At 39.6% G+C, this 16,542-nt stretch overlaps 1 protein-coding gene across 1 annotated transcript in view; it reads right to left on the bottom strand.

Annotated features, from left to right (window-relative positions):
• Positions 1-7,805: 7,805 nt before the first annotated feature.
• COL4A1 (collagen type IV alpha 1 chain) overlaps positions 7,806-16,542 on the bottom strand; it is a 106,483-nt gene continuing 97,746 nt past the window's right edge. Inside the window, exons 47-52 of the mRNA XM_065741010.1 lie at positions 15,839-15,937; positions 15,174-15,386; positions 14,361-14,538; positions 11,683-11,797; positions 10,625-10,797; positions 7,806-9,328 (exon numbers count right to left, since the gene is read on the bottom strand). Of these exons, the coding sequence (XP_065597082.1) occupies positions 9,247-9,328; positions 10,625-10,797; positions 11,683-11,797; positions 14,361-14,538; positions 15,174-15,386; positions 15,839-15,937 (860 nt within the window). The 3' untranslated portion in view covers positions 7,806-9,246. The remainder of the gene's footprint in view (positions 9,329-10,624; positions 10,798-11,682; positions 11,798-14,360; positions 14,539-15,173; positions 15,387-15,838; positions 15,938-16,542) is intronic.

Genomic DNA, 16,542 nt, shown 5'->3' with positions numbered 1-16,542 from the left:
AATATTTTGTGTTAACAAAAACCAATGACAAGTGCTTACTGGTCTCAGTTCCAGAAGGCTGAGTTCAAGGAGCCTTGCCTCCTTCCCTGGCTCTGTCCCAGTACAGCACCCACGGGATTATGCTGATGCAGTAGAGGATGAAGGAAACACTTCAGTTATTCTCATAGCTTTATCACCAACAGGTGCCTTAGTAGAGCTTCTTCTGGCCATCTTTCTCAGCAGGGATTTTTCAGGGCTCTCAAGCCTCACCAGCTGTGCTCCCACCAACCCAAAGCAGGGTGGGATGACGTCGGCTGTATGTGCACTGTGGGGCAGGCAGCTGTTGTGCCTGAAGGCCACACACCTTGGCCAGGCCCTGCTCCCAGAGCAAATTCACACTGCAACGCACCCACCTGTCTGAGCACCCCGCTCGCAGACCTGCCAGAGCCCTTTCCTGTGCCTCTGGGCATCTTTCCAAAAGGAAGTGAGGGGGAGAGGGAACAGCCCGTGCCTGGGTCTCTGTTCAAGGTGAAGCTGAGTCAGAGCTAGAATTCACACCTAGGTCTCTCCAGCTCTTGGCACAGCTCCCACCTTCCTTTGGGGAATTAAAAACTGTAGAACAGGACTTCGGAACTCCTATGCATCAGGTTCTTCTTTCTGTCAGCTGAATTTTAATGTTTTGGATGAGTAATAGAAAGGGGGATAATTGTTCCTAGATGTAAGATCTGTGTAAAATAATTGATGATAACACATATATATGTTATCCCAAATAAGAATTCCAGTAGAACATAAAAAGAAAATATTTGATCATAGGAAACTACAGAAACGGACAACAGATGTGCTTTTCTTTTCAGTAAGTGATAACACAGCTTGGAACATGCCTCAGTTCTTCAGTCTCACCAGCCCAGGCACTCCCATCAAACAACAGGGCAACTTTACCACGTCTCAACATACTTTTGCACCAACATTTCTAGCGCAACAAACAAACAAACAAACAAAACACGAACAAAAAAAACCACAACCAACCAACTCCAAATCTCCCTCCTTTGATAGTTATAAAGGAATCTCCAGAATATATATATTTTTTACGGTCAACATACACCCAGTGTGCAAAGTCCCTTCTCTATTAAATGGGAACATTTCTCAGTCCCTTCCTTCGAACTGTGTGTAGGAGTTTCACATTTCTTATCACAGAAAAAGAAGTGCTGGAATGGATCAAGGAGGGCACTGGTAGTGGTCCCTACCTCAGGATTCTCACCTAAGAGCATCCTCTTCCATTCATTGCTGCTTCTTCAATACTGACTTTTCCTGGAGCCCAAAGAAAAGAAGTAATATGCTGCTTTTCTTTGTTACATACATATATCTATTTTCTTGCTTCATTTCACCTATCATTGGTTTGCTTTGGAGGCTTTACTTTGAATACATGCTTCAGTGATTTTCTTCTCCAAGAAAGTGACGGAAACACAAAAGGACTTGAGTTATTTGACATCCAGCCTGTACATCTGATCCAGCTGCAACTGCTGCACCTGTTGGTATTCTGTGTACATGTATGAAGAAGTCTAACATGTGCAATGGAATGTGCAAAAGCTCTCTTTTTTTGGCCAATACTCAGCAGTGTCAGACAGTTTGGGGCAGGGCATGATCAAGTAGGGGCAGAACTGGCCCAGGAGTTACAAGACCAACTCTCTTCCTTCCTTACTACAAGTTATTCCATCTTCCATTTCCTGCTTGTAAAAAGAGAGCGATGGTATTTACTTGCTGTTGCATCAAAAAGCTTGTGTATCAGTCTATTCTAAATAATGACTGGGGGATATTTGCTTCTAAATTCCTACGGGTTTCCTTTAGAACAATTTGTCTGTATTTGTGGCTGGACATATGTTCGTATCCAATGCATTTTCTTACAGGAAGTGGAAAAAAAATTGGTTGTCACAAGTCTATACAATCGTGTTTTAAATTAGTTTCACTCCATAAACATGACAGGAATGTCCTTTATGGAAGCCCAGTATCCCACAGAAGAGTGGGCTGTGTGGAAACGGAGGCAGATGATTTTACACGTGCCTTCTCTTAGCACTTGCTGCCACATGAGGAGTTAATATTTGATTAGACAGTACTGTAGCTATGACACCTGTTCACCAGGGAGACTAGGCCAACAACTGATGTAATCTACCTTATTATACACTTAATGATAGAGGAGAAGTGCTGCTTTTTCAGCTTCCCACGTCTGCTTTTCATTTCCTCTCCTACACATTCCTGAGGGGTCATGTTCTGTGTCTTGCAAAAGCAAACAAACAACTACAAAACCTCTCCCCCCCTCTCTGTGATCCTCTGCAATTTGCTTGGAAGAAAAGAAGTTAAAAATTTCCACTGTACTGTGTGTTCCTGAAAAGAAATCTACTTATTAGCAGTTATTAATCTACATGTGTTGGCTAGGTTTCTCTGACCACAGTAGACCAGGAAAAAAACAGCGTTGGTACTAAAGTTACTTAGAAGAGCTCTGACTTTTCCTATGAGCTAATCAAGCACTTGGCCACAGCTCCCAGATCCTGACACAAATGCAATTTCAGACTCCCAGGCTTTGACCATTGTTCAGTTTTCTGAGTGGCTGTAGCTGAAAGCACACAGGTGCTCTGGGGCACCTCACCTGAGCAGAATTTCAATGATCCTCTTTGTATCTCTGGTCCTCAGATCACGGTGTCATCCTGTAGGAAACTCTGTACATCTGGTTTGCACCACTAGCCATCACTGGCATCAGCACATGACTTTTATTTCAGATGTATAAGGTTGTGTTTACAGAGAGTCTACTCAGCCAATTTGTTTACTCTGTGTTTTTTTTGGGTTTTTTTTTCAGTTTCACCTTCATAAATTCTGTAGCCATCCTGTTAAGAAATCCCCAGCTTTACCCCACAACTATGGGTGATTATAGCGTTTCAGATACTGCCTTTCTTATGCTGAGCAACTGTAGTTACAATGTGAATATATCACCCATTTTCTTACATTTCTATTGCAGGTTTCTTCCCTCCTTAATGAGAGAGTTCACTATCTTTCCCTGAAGAAATGTTTATCTCGGAGCAGAGGAGGAGAGCTGCAGCTTCTTTTTATTGGAATGCCAGCAGTCCCCTTCCTTTTTACGTGTTTATTATTGGCAAAGGGAGGCTGAGAGTAAGACAGGGTGCATCACTCATTGCCTTGGGCTAACTGCTTTTCTTAGTGCAGGGAAAACGCTGACAGGTCGGGATGGTGTTACAAACACTTGTGATCACAGACACTAGGCAGACCCCAAGTGCTGATGAAATGTGGCCAGAAAATGTGTGAAAAATCACAGAATCACAGAATGGTTTGGGTTGGAAGGGACACCAAAGCCCACCTGTGGGCAGCGCTGCCCCCCAGCAGCTCAGGCTGCGCAGGGCCTCATCCAACCCGGCCTTGAGCACCTCGAGGGATGAGGAAAAAGCTCATCTGTTTGGAAATGAGAAGAAGCCAACCTTTCATTCCCAGACATGCCTGTTGTGCTACTGAGAGCCATTCACATTCACTTCCACCAGGTACATACCTACTTACCTGTCTATGTCCTCAGTCCCAAAATCATGCAGATGATGCAGAATATTTGTCGTGCTATGGCAATAGGCAGTAAATCTCTGCGCAGATACAAACCCTTTCTCACTGCGACTTGTCTGGGAGCCAGTGCCTGAGCGTCACAGATAGTGTGGGAATTCCCAGAAACATTTTTCAAGGGGGTACACAGAAACAATTCTTGACATGTGATTCATGTGGTTGTGTTTCAAGTCCCCGTGATCTGATTGCCACTTTGATCACATCTTGCAAATAGGTTCGTTTCCAAAATTAGTCTGGAAAACATGCTGCTATAATTATTTAGAGGAAATAAGAAGAGGCTAGCATCTTCCACTGCCCACCATGATGCTCACAAAGATCACAAAAGCTTTGGCACTGGGCATGTGCCAACACTCTCCACTTTGAACTCCCTCCAAGGTCTGGTGGTGAGAAATAACCACCGTGGCAAAAGCCTGGGAGGGATATTCTAGAGAAAGAATACAGTGAATTATACCAATATAAAAGCAGTGCACTAAGAGTAATAAAAAGGTTTGATCAATGCTCTTTCAACTGCTCTACAAGGGCTTTCTCCCCCGCCTGGGCCATTGTACATGCTTATTTACTACGATGTAAATCATACCCCGTGCAGCTGAGATGACAAATGAAGCCTGCCATGATTCTGCATGAAACGTAACATGTTTTCTTAGGCGAGACAGAAGTTGACAGAGCATCAGATGATCGTGTTCCATCTATAACTTTCACTCTGTCAAATCTTCTGTCCTCTGCATGCCAATTACAATAAATACAGCTGACTGCTGAGAGCCAGGAGAAAATAAAGGCAGCTTTCTAGCATATGTGAAACCAAAACATTCAGGCATTTGTAAATCTCCCATTTGTTTACAAAAACGTTGTGTTCTGTTCTCTTTGGGTTGAAGACAACAAGAAGGAATATATATTTAGAGATCAACAATGCATGTAAGTAAAAATATTCAGCTCAGAGTAATATCCTCTTATGGTGAGAGGTGAAAACAAGAGATGGTGTCGGTAATCCCAGTTGGGTGAGACATCTTTACCATAGGAAATATTACCATGCTCATGTGCACTATTACTGATTTATCACCCCATATGTATTAACACTTCAAGAAACACAACACACACATCATTGGCTAAAAAGAAATAACCAAACCACAAGTCTTTCTTTGCATTTTTAGGAGGGAATTTCTTCTGCTACTCTGAATTATTATAAAGCATGCATATTTTTTTTTACATTTTTCTGACTGTTAGTATCTCTTTCACAAGTAACGTGTGCTTTTTGCTCAGCTGTTAGCAACACGTGTGTTGGACTTGATGATCCCAAGAGGTCCCTTCCAACCTCTACAATTCTATGGTTCTGTAATTACATTTGCATATTATTTTGATTTATAATCAGACTGTACTGATCTTCCCAATATCAGAAATTTACAATATTGAGTTCATATTAAATATACTACAATAAATGGATGGAATCATTTCCTTTTCTCTACGCTCTTACCTCAATCTGAAAACTGAGGCTGAATGCATCGGCGTGCTACTGGATGCCTCTTTTCTTAATAATGATTAATTACATCCTAGTCCCCCACCAGTCTCTGCATTAGCCTGAAAATGATGTATGCATTTAAGCATCCACACTGGTCTCATTTTCTCACTGTGTTATCTTATTCAGAATGTGAACTTCATAGGAAAGATTATTTCTGTATGAATAAGTAGAAATGCACTGGCAGCACGCCATTGCTGCTATGTGGACAGCAGAGACAGAGGTAACTCCACTGCAGCGTCAACAGAAAAGCTGCTAAATTCCACCTGAATGCCACAGTGCAGACATGATCTGACAAACCCCATGAGTAGAACAAACAACAGAGAATATGGAATCATAGGTTCATAGAAACAGAACAGCCTTGTTTGGAAGGGACCTCAAAGCCCAACAAGCCCCATACCCTGCTGTGGGCAGGGCTGCCCCCACCAGCACAGGCTGCCCAGGGCCCCATCCAACCTGGCCTTGAGCACCTCCAGGGATGGGGCACCACAGTTTCTCTGTACGGAGATACCAAGAGAGCTGTGATTTCAAATTGCCAGGAGTGTTTCTTCGTGCCATATGTTCTGCATACTGGATCTTCTGGGACCCAAGCACCTTGTGCATTATAAATGTTAGCATTTTGGCCTGGGTACTTAGTGTAGGTTATTCCCAAAGCATGAAAGGTGAAGAAGAAACTCTCAGAAAATCAGAGGTTTAAGATTTCAGGCATAAAAAGATATAGCTTATACAACTGCTTTTCAGGGAGCCTACCAAAAGGAGGTAGTTTTCAGAAGACATGTTTCACAGGGGGGGGGAAGAAAAAGCAACAAAACACAACACAATGTATTTCATCAAGGAAGATACCAGTAAGGAAAAGAAAAAAATATTTAAACTGAATGAACATCTGCCAGAAAGGATGCAGAGGCTAACAGATCATACTCTGAATTACTTCATTGCATTGTATGGTTATTTGGTCTATATAAAAAATCTGTTTTGGGAGTGGGAGTTGGTTGGTTTTACTGAACGCTGCTCTGTTCCTATTTGAATAAGAAAATTTCTGGTAACACAAATGTCTCTGCATAGAAACAGAGACTCAGAAACACAGAGCCCTGCCACCCTGCTGTACCTGTTAGTGGGTTAGAGAGCACAGCATTTGTTAGTTTAAAGTGGTTAGTACCAATCTTACCATTAAAAGAGCAAGGGCACCACCTGCTGTTTGAGAAATGTATTTATTTGGGTCATGAAAGTTACTCTTCAAGTACTGCATTCAAAAACAGTCAGGCCTATTAAGCAAGCCACACTGCTTTAGGAGAGCATTTTCCTTAAACTGAAGCTTAAATAGGACAGTTTTAGGAAGGATGTGCTTGCAGTTGCCTGTTCACACAACGAACTGTACTGAAGTGATAATGCTGGCCCCCAGTGGCTGACTGGGGGACACTTACAAACTTGTGGAAATAAGAAAGGATTTCACACCTGTGCTGCTTAAAAGTTCATGGGCTCTCCACACTCAGGGCTCTCAACCTGAACAGTATCTTCAGGAGATCTGTTCTGCATTCACTAACACTGACAAGTGAAACCACCGACTGAAGTAGAAACAATATTTCTAGCATGATAAAGGTTTAGGTTATTTTATGAGTCATAGGTTATGGAATAAAGTCTTATTAATACAGAAGTAAGACATGAAACTAATTCAAATAGTATTGATTTCTTTTTCCCCCAAAGGATCTTGTTTCCAAACTACTCCTCCTCAAGGAAACAGAGGTTAGTACACAGCCACCTGCAGTGAGCAGTCCCTCCATGAGCAAAAGGCATTATTTTTTTCATTTAAACATACATGCAGGACTTTAAGAAACCAAGAGAGATGATCCGAATCAGGCAAATCAAATACCTAGCTGACACACAGATAAGCTGTAGAGTGCAATTAAAAACTCTGAGAGGCAGCTTGGATCTTCCGAGTTGCAGAAGGTCTGTATGTCTGCTTGATTCCTCCTAGACAAGAGGAATCACCCTACATTCACCTCTTCCTCTGAAAAACAAGCAGCATTTTGCAAAACCCCGCTCCAGGCTGATTAGACAGAAACAGACTGTACTTTACAGGCCAGTAAAGGGCTCTTGTGAGGACTGCTCGTTTATAAATAGAATGATCATCTGTCAGAACCTTCACGAGAGTAAGAACCGGCACTAAAGGGAATGGCTGATTTCTTTTCTGGGGCACTCAGTCACTTGGCCAGCCAATATTCCCAAGGAATTGCAGTGAAAGTGAGTTCAGAACAACAGCAGCAGCCTGTTCATGAATCCGGGAGAGCAAAACACAGCATTAATAAATCATGTGCTTTTGCCATGGAAAAAAAGATGGCACAACCCATTTCTGCTTCAGACAACCACAGCAAAGATAGACCTTTGCTGCCTACGAGCAAAATTACACAATGCACTTGGATTTTTAGCCTGTATAATTTATTTCTGATTTGTTCTTGGAAAAGTCAAGGGAAGAGTTTAAAAAAAAAATAAAATTGTATAACTTGATCACTTCCCATGAGCTGAAAATGAAGTTTGAATATTCCTGTAACACGTTAACACCAAACACATTCAGTGGAAGGACCCACGCTTTGTCTGTCAGTACAGTTCTCACAACTAACAATTGAGGTGTGACAGTACAGTATCCTGCTTTCCCCTTTTGAAGCTGCTTTGTACATCTGCAAGATGTGCAAAACAAAAATAATCTGTGTTTGCATCAAGCTCGTGCATTTATTGGTGGCTTATTATTCAAAATCAGTTCACTGCTGTAAATGAAGGCTAATAACAAATTAGTAGAAACTTTTTCTTTCCTTCTTTTTTTTTTTTACACAAATAGTTTTATTACAAACTTGAATTTTTAAGAAATAATACACGTTTAAGAAATTACACAAAGGCCTTGGCATTTGTAAAAAAAACTTTTGGTATCTGCATGATTATAGTCTGTAAAACACTTTTGGATGCCGATGTGCTCAAACATCGGTATCGTTGCATAGAAATTCCTTAGAAATATTAATGAGGCCACTGTAAAGAATTTTTTGGCACAGTATTAACAAAATTAAGGCCTTATACTTTTCAAAATCAAGTCATTCAGTGTGTGAGTAGTGTTTAAAACCCTGAAAAATATTAAATACAGAATAAAGACTATAAGCTCAAAGCAGGATTTACTATAATAAACACAAATAGCTATTAACCTGGGTTCAGTCTCTGTAAATTTGGAAATGAAATGACCTATATAAAATGAACATTTCACATCATATTTTGGTATTTGACACCTAATTTATGACACTGCAAAGAAGAAAACTTCTGTAAGCTTCTTTTTGAAATGATAAACTCAAAGCCTAATGGTTGATATCTATATAAATTACTAACACATTTATATACTTTTTTCTTAACCATTGCTGGATCATTCTTAATTCCACAGGAAAGTTTGTTCTACTGCATGAAGAAGCTGCATAGTACCAACATAGCAGAAACACTTACTTGCCTATTTGGGAGACCATTTCAGAGGTCTCTTCCAGGTGTAGTCCCATTAAAACCAATAGCACTAAGGACTACATCAGAAGCAAAGGTTCGCGGGATGGCAATCTATGCTTTGAAAAGATGGTTATTTGTTGCTTAGCCACAGTCTGTAATCCCAAAACTCCTTTTTTTTTTTACATTAGTATTGCTTTGTACAATAAGGAACAATAAGTACATACACAGGAGTCTGGGATTTTGAGACATCTAAATAATGATATCAACAAACTCATCTGGGGAAGAAAAATGAATCTAAATATATAATACAAGAATGAGAAAGGGGAGTCCAACAGTATAAGGCAGAACTGCATACCTCCTAGCACCTTTGCATTTTTCTGGATGAATGCTGACTCTTTATTCTATCAGTGCATTGCATTTATATAAAAAATATATATTTTTTGATCAAAAGTGCCATTTGGCATGTCAACATTTGAAGCTTATCTTTGTTGTCTCTTTTCTTCTTCAGCAAGGACAGGGCCAGTAAAGCAGTGTGTGTTAGTTATGCAAGTTCCTAAAAGGCACTTTACTGTTTTCATATTGGACAACAATGAGGTACATATGATATATGTCTAGGCTTCATTGCTGTTAAACAAATAGCACCATATTGTGTGAAATAAGTTGAAATTCAAAAGTCATTATGTATTTCTCATACAGACTTGACAACGGCTAACGTTTGAGCGCAGATCCCCTGCTTTCAAAGTTGACGGAGTCGGTTTCCTATGAAAAATCAAGAAATGAAAAGACCCATTAACAACTGTTACTACAAATGGGAAGGTTTCAGTTGACAAGGCAAACTCTGCACGCAGCCACATGCCACTTTAAGCTGTGCTGAATCAAGAAGTATGCTTACATTTGACTTTTTTCTTGAAAAAAGGATTATAAGTTTATAGGAAACTGAAGAGTACTTGTGAATTAGCATAGCATAACAGGTACCCTAACCTAGGATTTAGTAATTCAATACACAGTTTGTAGCCAGGAAGGTAAATGGACTTCAGAGGTCTCTGTGAAGGAATCAATGAAGACAATTCTGGTGCTGACTCCACTACATTTTTCTGACCAGCTTCCCTTCTTCCAACAGTGCCAGTGCTCACTCCAAAATTCACACATGGGCTCTTTTAGTAGATTTTCTGACTAATGAGACTGTCACAGCCCCAGTCACTGTCAGACACAGCGCTCAACTCATCCACCTATTTATTTGGCAATTATCTCATAGACAAACAGTCAGAACTGGGTCAACATCTTGCTTCAATTTGACTGAGACAGGCTAGGGAGCAGCCACACCTACGAGCAGAAGACACAAACAGATGAAGTGAACTTGAAGTGGCAGCCTGGAACACTGTGGAAGAGGATGCTTGCCTGCACTCCAGAGAAGTATTTGTTAATCAGGTAAGCTTTGTAGACCTGGGAGCTGGTCTAATTTGGAAGACAGAAATGAGATTGTGTTGAAAAACACAGTTGTGTGCAAGAGACCTGAACAAATTCTACTACCACTTAATTCCTGAAATTAGAACCTTAGAAGGACTGAAGAAATGCCTAAGAACTCTGCCTTCAGCTACATTTTATTCAGACATACTTCCTCCACCATTGCAGAGCAGTAAGTAACTGTTCAGCTTACTTAAATTCCTCTCTATGTTCAACACCTGCACTAATTTCAAGCGGTTCTATTACATTCTAATGTTACATTCTAACTTAATTTTAATCAGGATGTCAGCCTTTTCCAGTTACAACTCAGTGAATACAATCAAACATAGCAGGAATTAGAACATTGTTAGATTATGCCAAAGAGCAAAACACCATGAACAAATGATAAAGACTAATGGAAGATACACTCATTAATTCCCCACAAAGCTATTAAAATTTTTCTTTTTGTTATTAAAGTCAGTAACTATATATACTAACCACACTGGGCACAGCCAATACTTGAACCATGTATTACACTCAAAGAATACTTCTGTTATTCAGTGACAAGGCTTGACAGAGTCTCAGATTCCAATAAATAAATCATGAACTTACTTGAACATCTCATTCCTCTCTATAGTGGCAAGCCAGAAGCTGTAAGCATTTGCATAATAATTGCAGGTTCCCCGGCCATGGCATTCAATGAAGGGAGCGCTGCGGAACTCCTCCAGGCAGGAACCAGGAGATGCCAGGGCCTGGCCAGAGCCCTCAGCTCCAGCACTGGTGTGCTAGGAAAATGCAAAATCATCAGTGAGAAAGGGACTTTTCACCATTCCTGCTACAATTTCTGTTATTTCTCTTGCACAAATACTTCTGCACATTTCTCTCTTCATCCTCTGTTTTGTGTGTTGTTTTGTTCCTCTGCTCAAGGAGGAGTGAGGAGGTGGAGCTGAAGAGCTCCTAAGGTCGCACTGGGTTGACTAGTTCAATGGCAGCACAGCACATCACCAATATGAACCTCAGGACAGCTATATGCACCGAAATCCCTCGGGGCTGACAATGAAACCCAAGCTATGTCTGTACTATTATAAGGCCAGAAGGCTCTCTGGCCCAGAGGGCATACAGATCACTATGGCTATGCTGATAAAGGCTGTAGATACCTACCACGTGCTAGCCAATACAGTGGACTACAGATAGGCTCCTCAGACTACTCCATGGCCCTGCTGGTTTTCATAGCATAGATAAAGCTGAAGAAACTTGATAACCAATCAAAAATACCATTTGAAAAATAAGGGTTTATTTATGAAAAGAAATGGGAAGAAGATATCAGGCACTGATACGCTACTGCCTGAGGAGGATGCTGCAACACAGATGTGGAAAGACCATAGAAAATTCTGCTCATTTCATCATTTATTGCACATTTGGATTCTGTGTTGGAGCTGTAAACAACAGAATATGCTTCATACATTTCCCAAAAAATGAACAACAAACTGCTGTTGTGCTATTCTCATTTAATAATTAGGCTGAATTGTTCTCAAGTAATCAGAAAAGGCAGAGGTCTAATGCTTCCTGAGACCTAAAGTGATATAGTTAGCTTTCCCAGAGCAGAAGTGTATATCAGATGCCTGAAATAAATGCTTTTCTCAGCTCAGAGTATGTCCCAGTACACTTACCATGACAAAGGAGTAACCAATCCAAAGGGAACTCCAGCCTTCAGGACATGGTGGTATCTGAATTGTTTGACTGTGAACGGCTATTACCATAGCAGGAGCTTCACACACGGCGCACCTAGAAAGACCAAGATTGAATGAGATGCATGCATGTGAGGCCTAAACCTATCTTATCTGAATAGATGCCCTTCAGAAAGTTTGAACTAGAAAATATGGTCACCTTCAAAAACACATCAAAGACCAAACTGTTACATGCAGAAAAAAAACATCTACTGCTTTTTCATTTCTCATGTACTTAGGAACCATTTAACCACTTAAGTCTTGTTCATATAAGCCTTCCTAAGAGCACAGAACAAGAGACTTCTTATCTGAATATTTAATTGTGTTTGTTTTTCATTGTCCCACTTGTACTGTTCCTTAAAGTGCTCAATGTCATGAACACCAGAGGCAAATGGTCTCACATCGTAACTCAGCAGGTATCACTTATAAAGTGGTCTACTGTAATCAGAGACAGATAGCAGCCAATCGTCATCCTGAACACAGCCCTGAGTGAATTACAGAAAGTCATCTCTCTAGAAAAGATCTTGCAAAAATACTCACTACCAACCCCTAATGTGATTCAGACTCTTCCCTGTGCATTTTCCTTGAAAGTGGCTTTTATTTACATCTGTGGTCCATATTTCCCATAGAAGATTTCTAGCAAAATAACTGAACAATGCACTTGATGAAAGAAATTCTTCAAAAATTGCACCAGTTCTTTTACGTTAGTAAATTCATTGTTTCACAGAACTGCTAGGTCACTGAGTACTCCAAAGGCCAATCTTGTTTTCACAGGGGAATTACAGAAAACACAAAGTAAGTTGCCCATTATAATATGAAAGCTGGTAGTAAGGAATTTGATAGATATCCATTTTCTTCTACAACTCCCAAATTGACTTCTGTGGTAAGCAATGATGGAAATGATTCAAAACAGATACCTACAAGTAAATAGTCTTAATTCTATTGTTACAGCTGTTAAAAATCCTCAAGCGCAAAACAGATTTAGTTGTATTGTAGAAAATGCACAAAAGGAAAAGAATTCAGAATGAAAGCTTTCTATTTCTGACTTATTAAGACTTCTTTCACACCTACTGCCTTCATCTTTATTGCAAAAGGAAAACAGCTATTTTAAGAAAATATTAATGAAAGAGTAAGTTAAAAGAATGCAAGAGCTGCCTTCGTTCTTGGAGCTGTCACTGCTTCAAGAAGTTACTGGTATTTCAGTGGAAGTCTTTACATGAAATTAAGTCCCATGACCCAAGGCAGCAAGTGACACTTCTATATCTTTTCAACAGGGATAACTGTTGGTTTTAAGATTTCAGCTAATAAAATAAATTGAAATAACATTTTTTTTTATTCCTCGCTGGTTTTTAAAAAGGGGTATTACAATTATCCCACTCTCTGACATGGCCAAAAGGAGAAAAACTCATGTATAAATAAATGATGGCACAAAAGGAACTTGAATTTCTAAGTTCAGTCATTCGAATTTTTCAAATCCCTTCCATCCATATCAAGTTAACAACCAAAGATGCAAGACCAACAGAAGCTGTACACTCTTGAGAATCTGTCTGCCTAATTTTCAAGGAAAATACATTTTTTGCCACTATACCACAAGTAGAGTATGGAGGACAAGTACAAAACATATTTGATTCTATTATGCAAAAGTAAATATTAGATCTTCTGCAGTAAGAACAAATAGGTTTTTTGAACCTATAAATAAGTCAGGACAGTTAAAATTATTAGAAGGTTGCAGTCTTTTCTCTTACACGCTATATAGCAGCCTGAGAAAGAAGTGCCAACAATCTCCATTCCTATACACATTATATGGCAGGAAGAAAGATCAAAAAATGCTAATAAAGAAGTTAGAAGCAATTATGGGAATCTAAACAATGCTTAGATTTACTGATTATCATTAAAGTTTTAGGGTGGAGCTTCCTTTGTCAGACTCCTGACTAAGGACAGCAATAGAATTTACCACACCTCTGCCTTCAGCTCTATGCACATCACACCAGGATATTTTTTTGAAGACTTAAAATCGACCACAATTTTAGCACGTTGGACAGATAAAGAACACTTAAATCCAATGTAAGTGTCACAATTTATGCTGAGAATCTGGATTTATTAAAATATAGATTATTGACTTTGCAACAGTTTCCTGTAAGTCAGATTCTAATAGCTGTATTCAAGCAACCTGTCCTAAAGAACCTCGTCAGACTACTGTGAGATAAATTATTCTGCCATTTGCAGGCAAAAAGAAACTGAGTGCTAAAAAGTTTCCAGCTACAAATAAAAGTTTAATTGTTTTGGACAGGAGTTGTGAATAAATTCAAACCTTTCTCCTCTTCAAAGTACATCACAGATTTTGCAAAACATTATTTCAAAGTAAATATTTTTGTTTCAATTAGACTCAAAACAGACTACCTTATTTGTTTGGGTTTCCTCTAAAACAAATTCATTTTTGATCAAAGTCTGAACTGAATACATTCACACTTTGAGGGTCTTCATCAAAAGGACTCAGATTTCAAATTTAAAGGCAAGAAACAAAAACATACAGAATATGGGCCTTTTGCAAGGAAATAAAAGTACCACGCACACCTTTCAGGCTTCTTCATTTTATAGACACAACAGAATTTAAACTGTACCTGCTGATGAATGGTCTGATACTTTCACCAGTGATTGGTGCCATACTCATTGGCATGGGTTCAGGAGTGGACAGCCAGTAGGAATAGTCATTCCTCGATGCGAAGTTACATACATTGTTGATATTGCAGAATAAGAAAGGCATAGTACTAAATTTACGAAGACAGCTCCCTGCAGTGCCTGAAAAGTGAAATGTTGGCCCATTTTTGTTAAATCATTACCAGTTGACAAACAAATACTTACAGTAGCAGCTTAAAAGGACTTGCTCTAAGGAGCCCAGAACAAATATTAGCTTGATATGTATACTTCATAAAGAAGGAACAGGGCAGGGGAACAGCCTAGTTTTGCCTGCACAATTAAAGAATCATTTATACCAGAATACATCTCTAGAGGTCACCTATCCTAACCTCTGCCAATTGGATCACATTGCTCAGGTCTATACTCAATTGAGTCACGAGTGTCTCCAAAAAGAGAGATGCAACAACCTCTTCAGGTTCTTATTCCAGTACTTGAGCACAGCTATTGTGAAAAATCATTTATCTCACTGGGATATCTCATCCTTATATGTGTTGCTTCATCTAGAATCATTGAGCCTTTTTGAGAAGAGTCTGGACGTCTGGATCCATCTTCCACCTGCTCTCCCATTAGTTAGCTGTAGATTCCAATAGAGGACTTCCCTTAATTTTCTGTTTCAGCTGAGCCAACCGAGTTCCATCACACTGATCATACTCCATACAGTTTTACAAATGAAAGAAATATTTGGTTGGTTGAATTTGTATTCATTTTACTTGAATACTAATTTATTCTCTCCTTACCCAGATCTTGGCCATGTGCTCTTTCATTTCCTTGTACGTAAAGCAAGGAGTAGCCATGGTAAATGAGCCTTGTTCCAAATGGGCACTGTGGTTCTTCAGTGGTTTGACTGTGTCTGGTAACAAGGAAGCCATGAGCAACAGATGCTGCACCTGGTGGGCCCATAGCTCCAGGCAAACCTTCAGGGCCAGGTGGACCAGGGAATCCTCTGGGCCCTACAATAGAAAAAGTCTTCTTTAATCTCTACAGACATCACCTGGTATGTTAAAGTGTATCCTCCTTGCTTTAACTTAACTAGCACTAAAATTCAAAACATTTCGAATTTTAACAGGCTGTAATTATACTACATAACAGAATCTCAAGAATTAGTGTTTACTAGTAGCTATAAACATTAGAATACAATTGTTCAAAATGTACCACAATTTTTAAAACTTATCTTTTGTGAAGCATTCAAAGGTCAGTAAACTCTCACTATCAGTGACCATATTACCTTCGTTCTAGCTGCTTTTCCTTCAGCATCTGCAGACAATTTCAGATCTAGTCAACCACCTATGCTGTTTAGCCTTGTCTATATAATTAAAGAACTAAGATTAGGTACTTTCACACCTAATCTCTCATGTTATTTTTCTATGAAATCATCAAGTCTTCACAGAAGTCATGTGCTTACCTGGGGGACCATAAGGACCAACTTCTCCTTTTTGCCCGGGTCTGCCATCAAACCCTGGACTACCAGGTGGTCCTGGTACACCTGAAGGTCCTGTTACTCCTGTTTAAAAAACAAAGAACAGTTATTACTGAATGCTATTGTGCCAGGTCAGATCTGACTTTCCAGCTTTTGATAGTACAATATGGCACACTTGAGCATAGATCATGCTCATTTAGACTCAGTGCACATACTTCAGTATCTTCAGCAAATACGTAGGTTAATGCAGGTAACATCATTGTAGTAGAGACAACAGAACAGAAAAAATAGGCAGCGTGTGCTTCTAAAACAACTGGTATTTGCCTGGACTATGAAAAGGAAAGACAGCAGTCTCTTCCCTCTGCATATCATACAACACATTCAAAAATATAAAAAGTAGGGTCACGAGCAACAGAAAAACTAGAAAAACAAAACCAAATAGGTTTTAAAACATCTATTGTGTCTTCCTTTCATTAGTTTCAGCATCAGTGGATGTTTTGAGTACTACACAAACTCAGTAACACTGACTTTGTGAAGAATAACACCATCAGTACTTTAGCAGCATATCAGCCTTTCTGTGGCATAATCAGTAGCTTTAGTAAGTCACAGTTGATCTTTTAATGAACACTTCAAAGCAACACTGTATTACTGTATTGAACTAACTGCTACAGAACAGCAAAAGAACCCAT

The sequence above is a fragment of the Cyrtonyx montezumae genome, unplaced genomic scaffold (genome assembly GCF_038088225.1).
Source record: "Cyrtonyx montezumae isolate F1298 unplaced genomic scaffold, pur_monq_1.0 scaffold_3, whole genome shotgun sequence".
In the NCBI taxonomy this organism is placed as follows: domain Eukaryota; kingdom Metazoa; phylum Chordata; class Aves; order Galliformes; family Odontophoridae; genus Cyrtonyx; species Cyrtonyx montezumae.
This window is presented reverse-complemented; position numbering and strand designations above follow the sequence as displayed.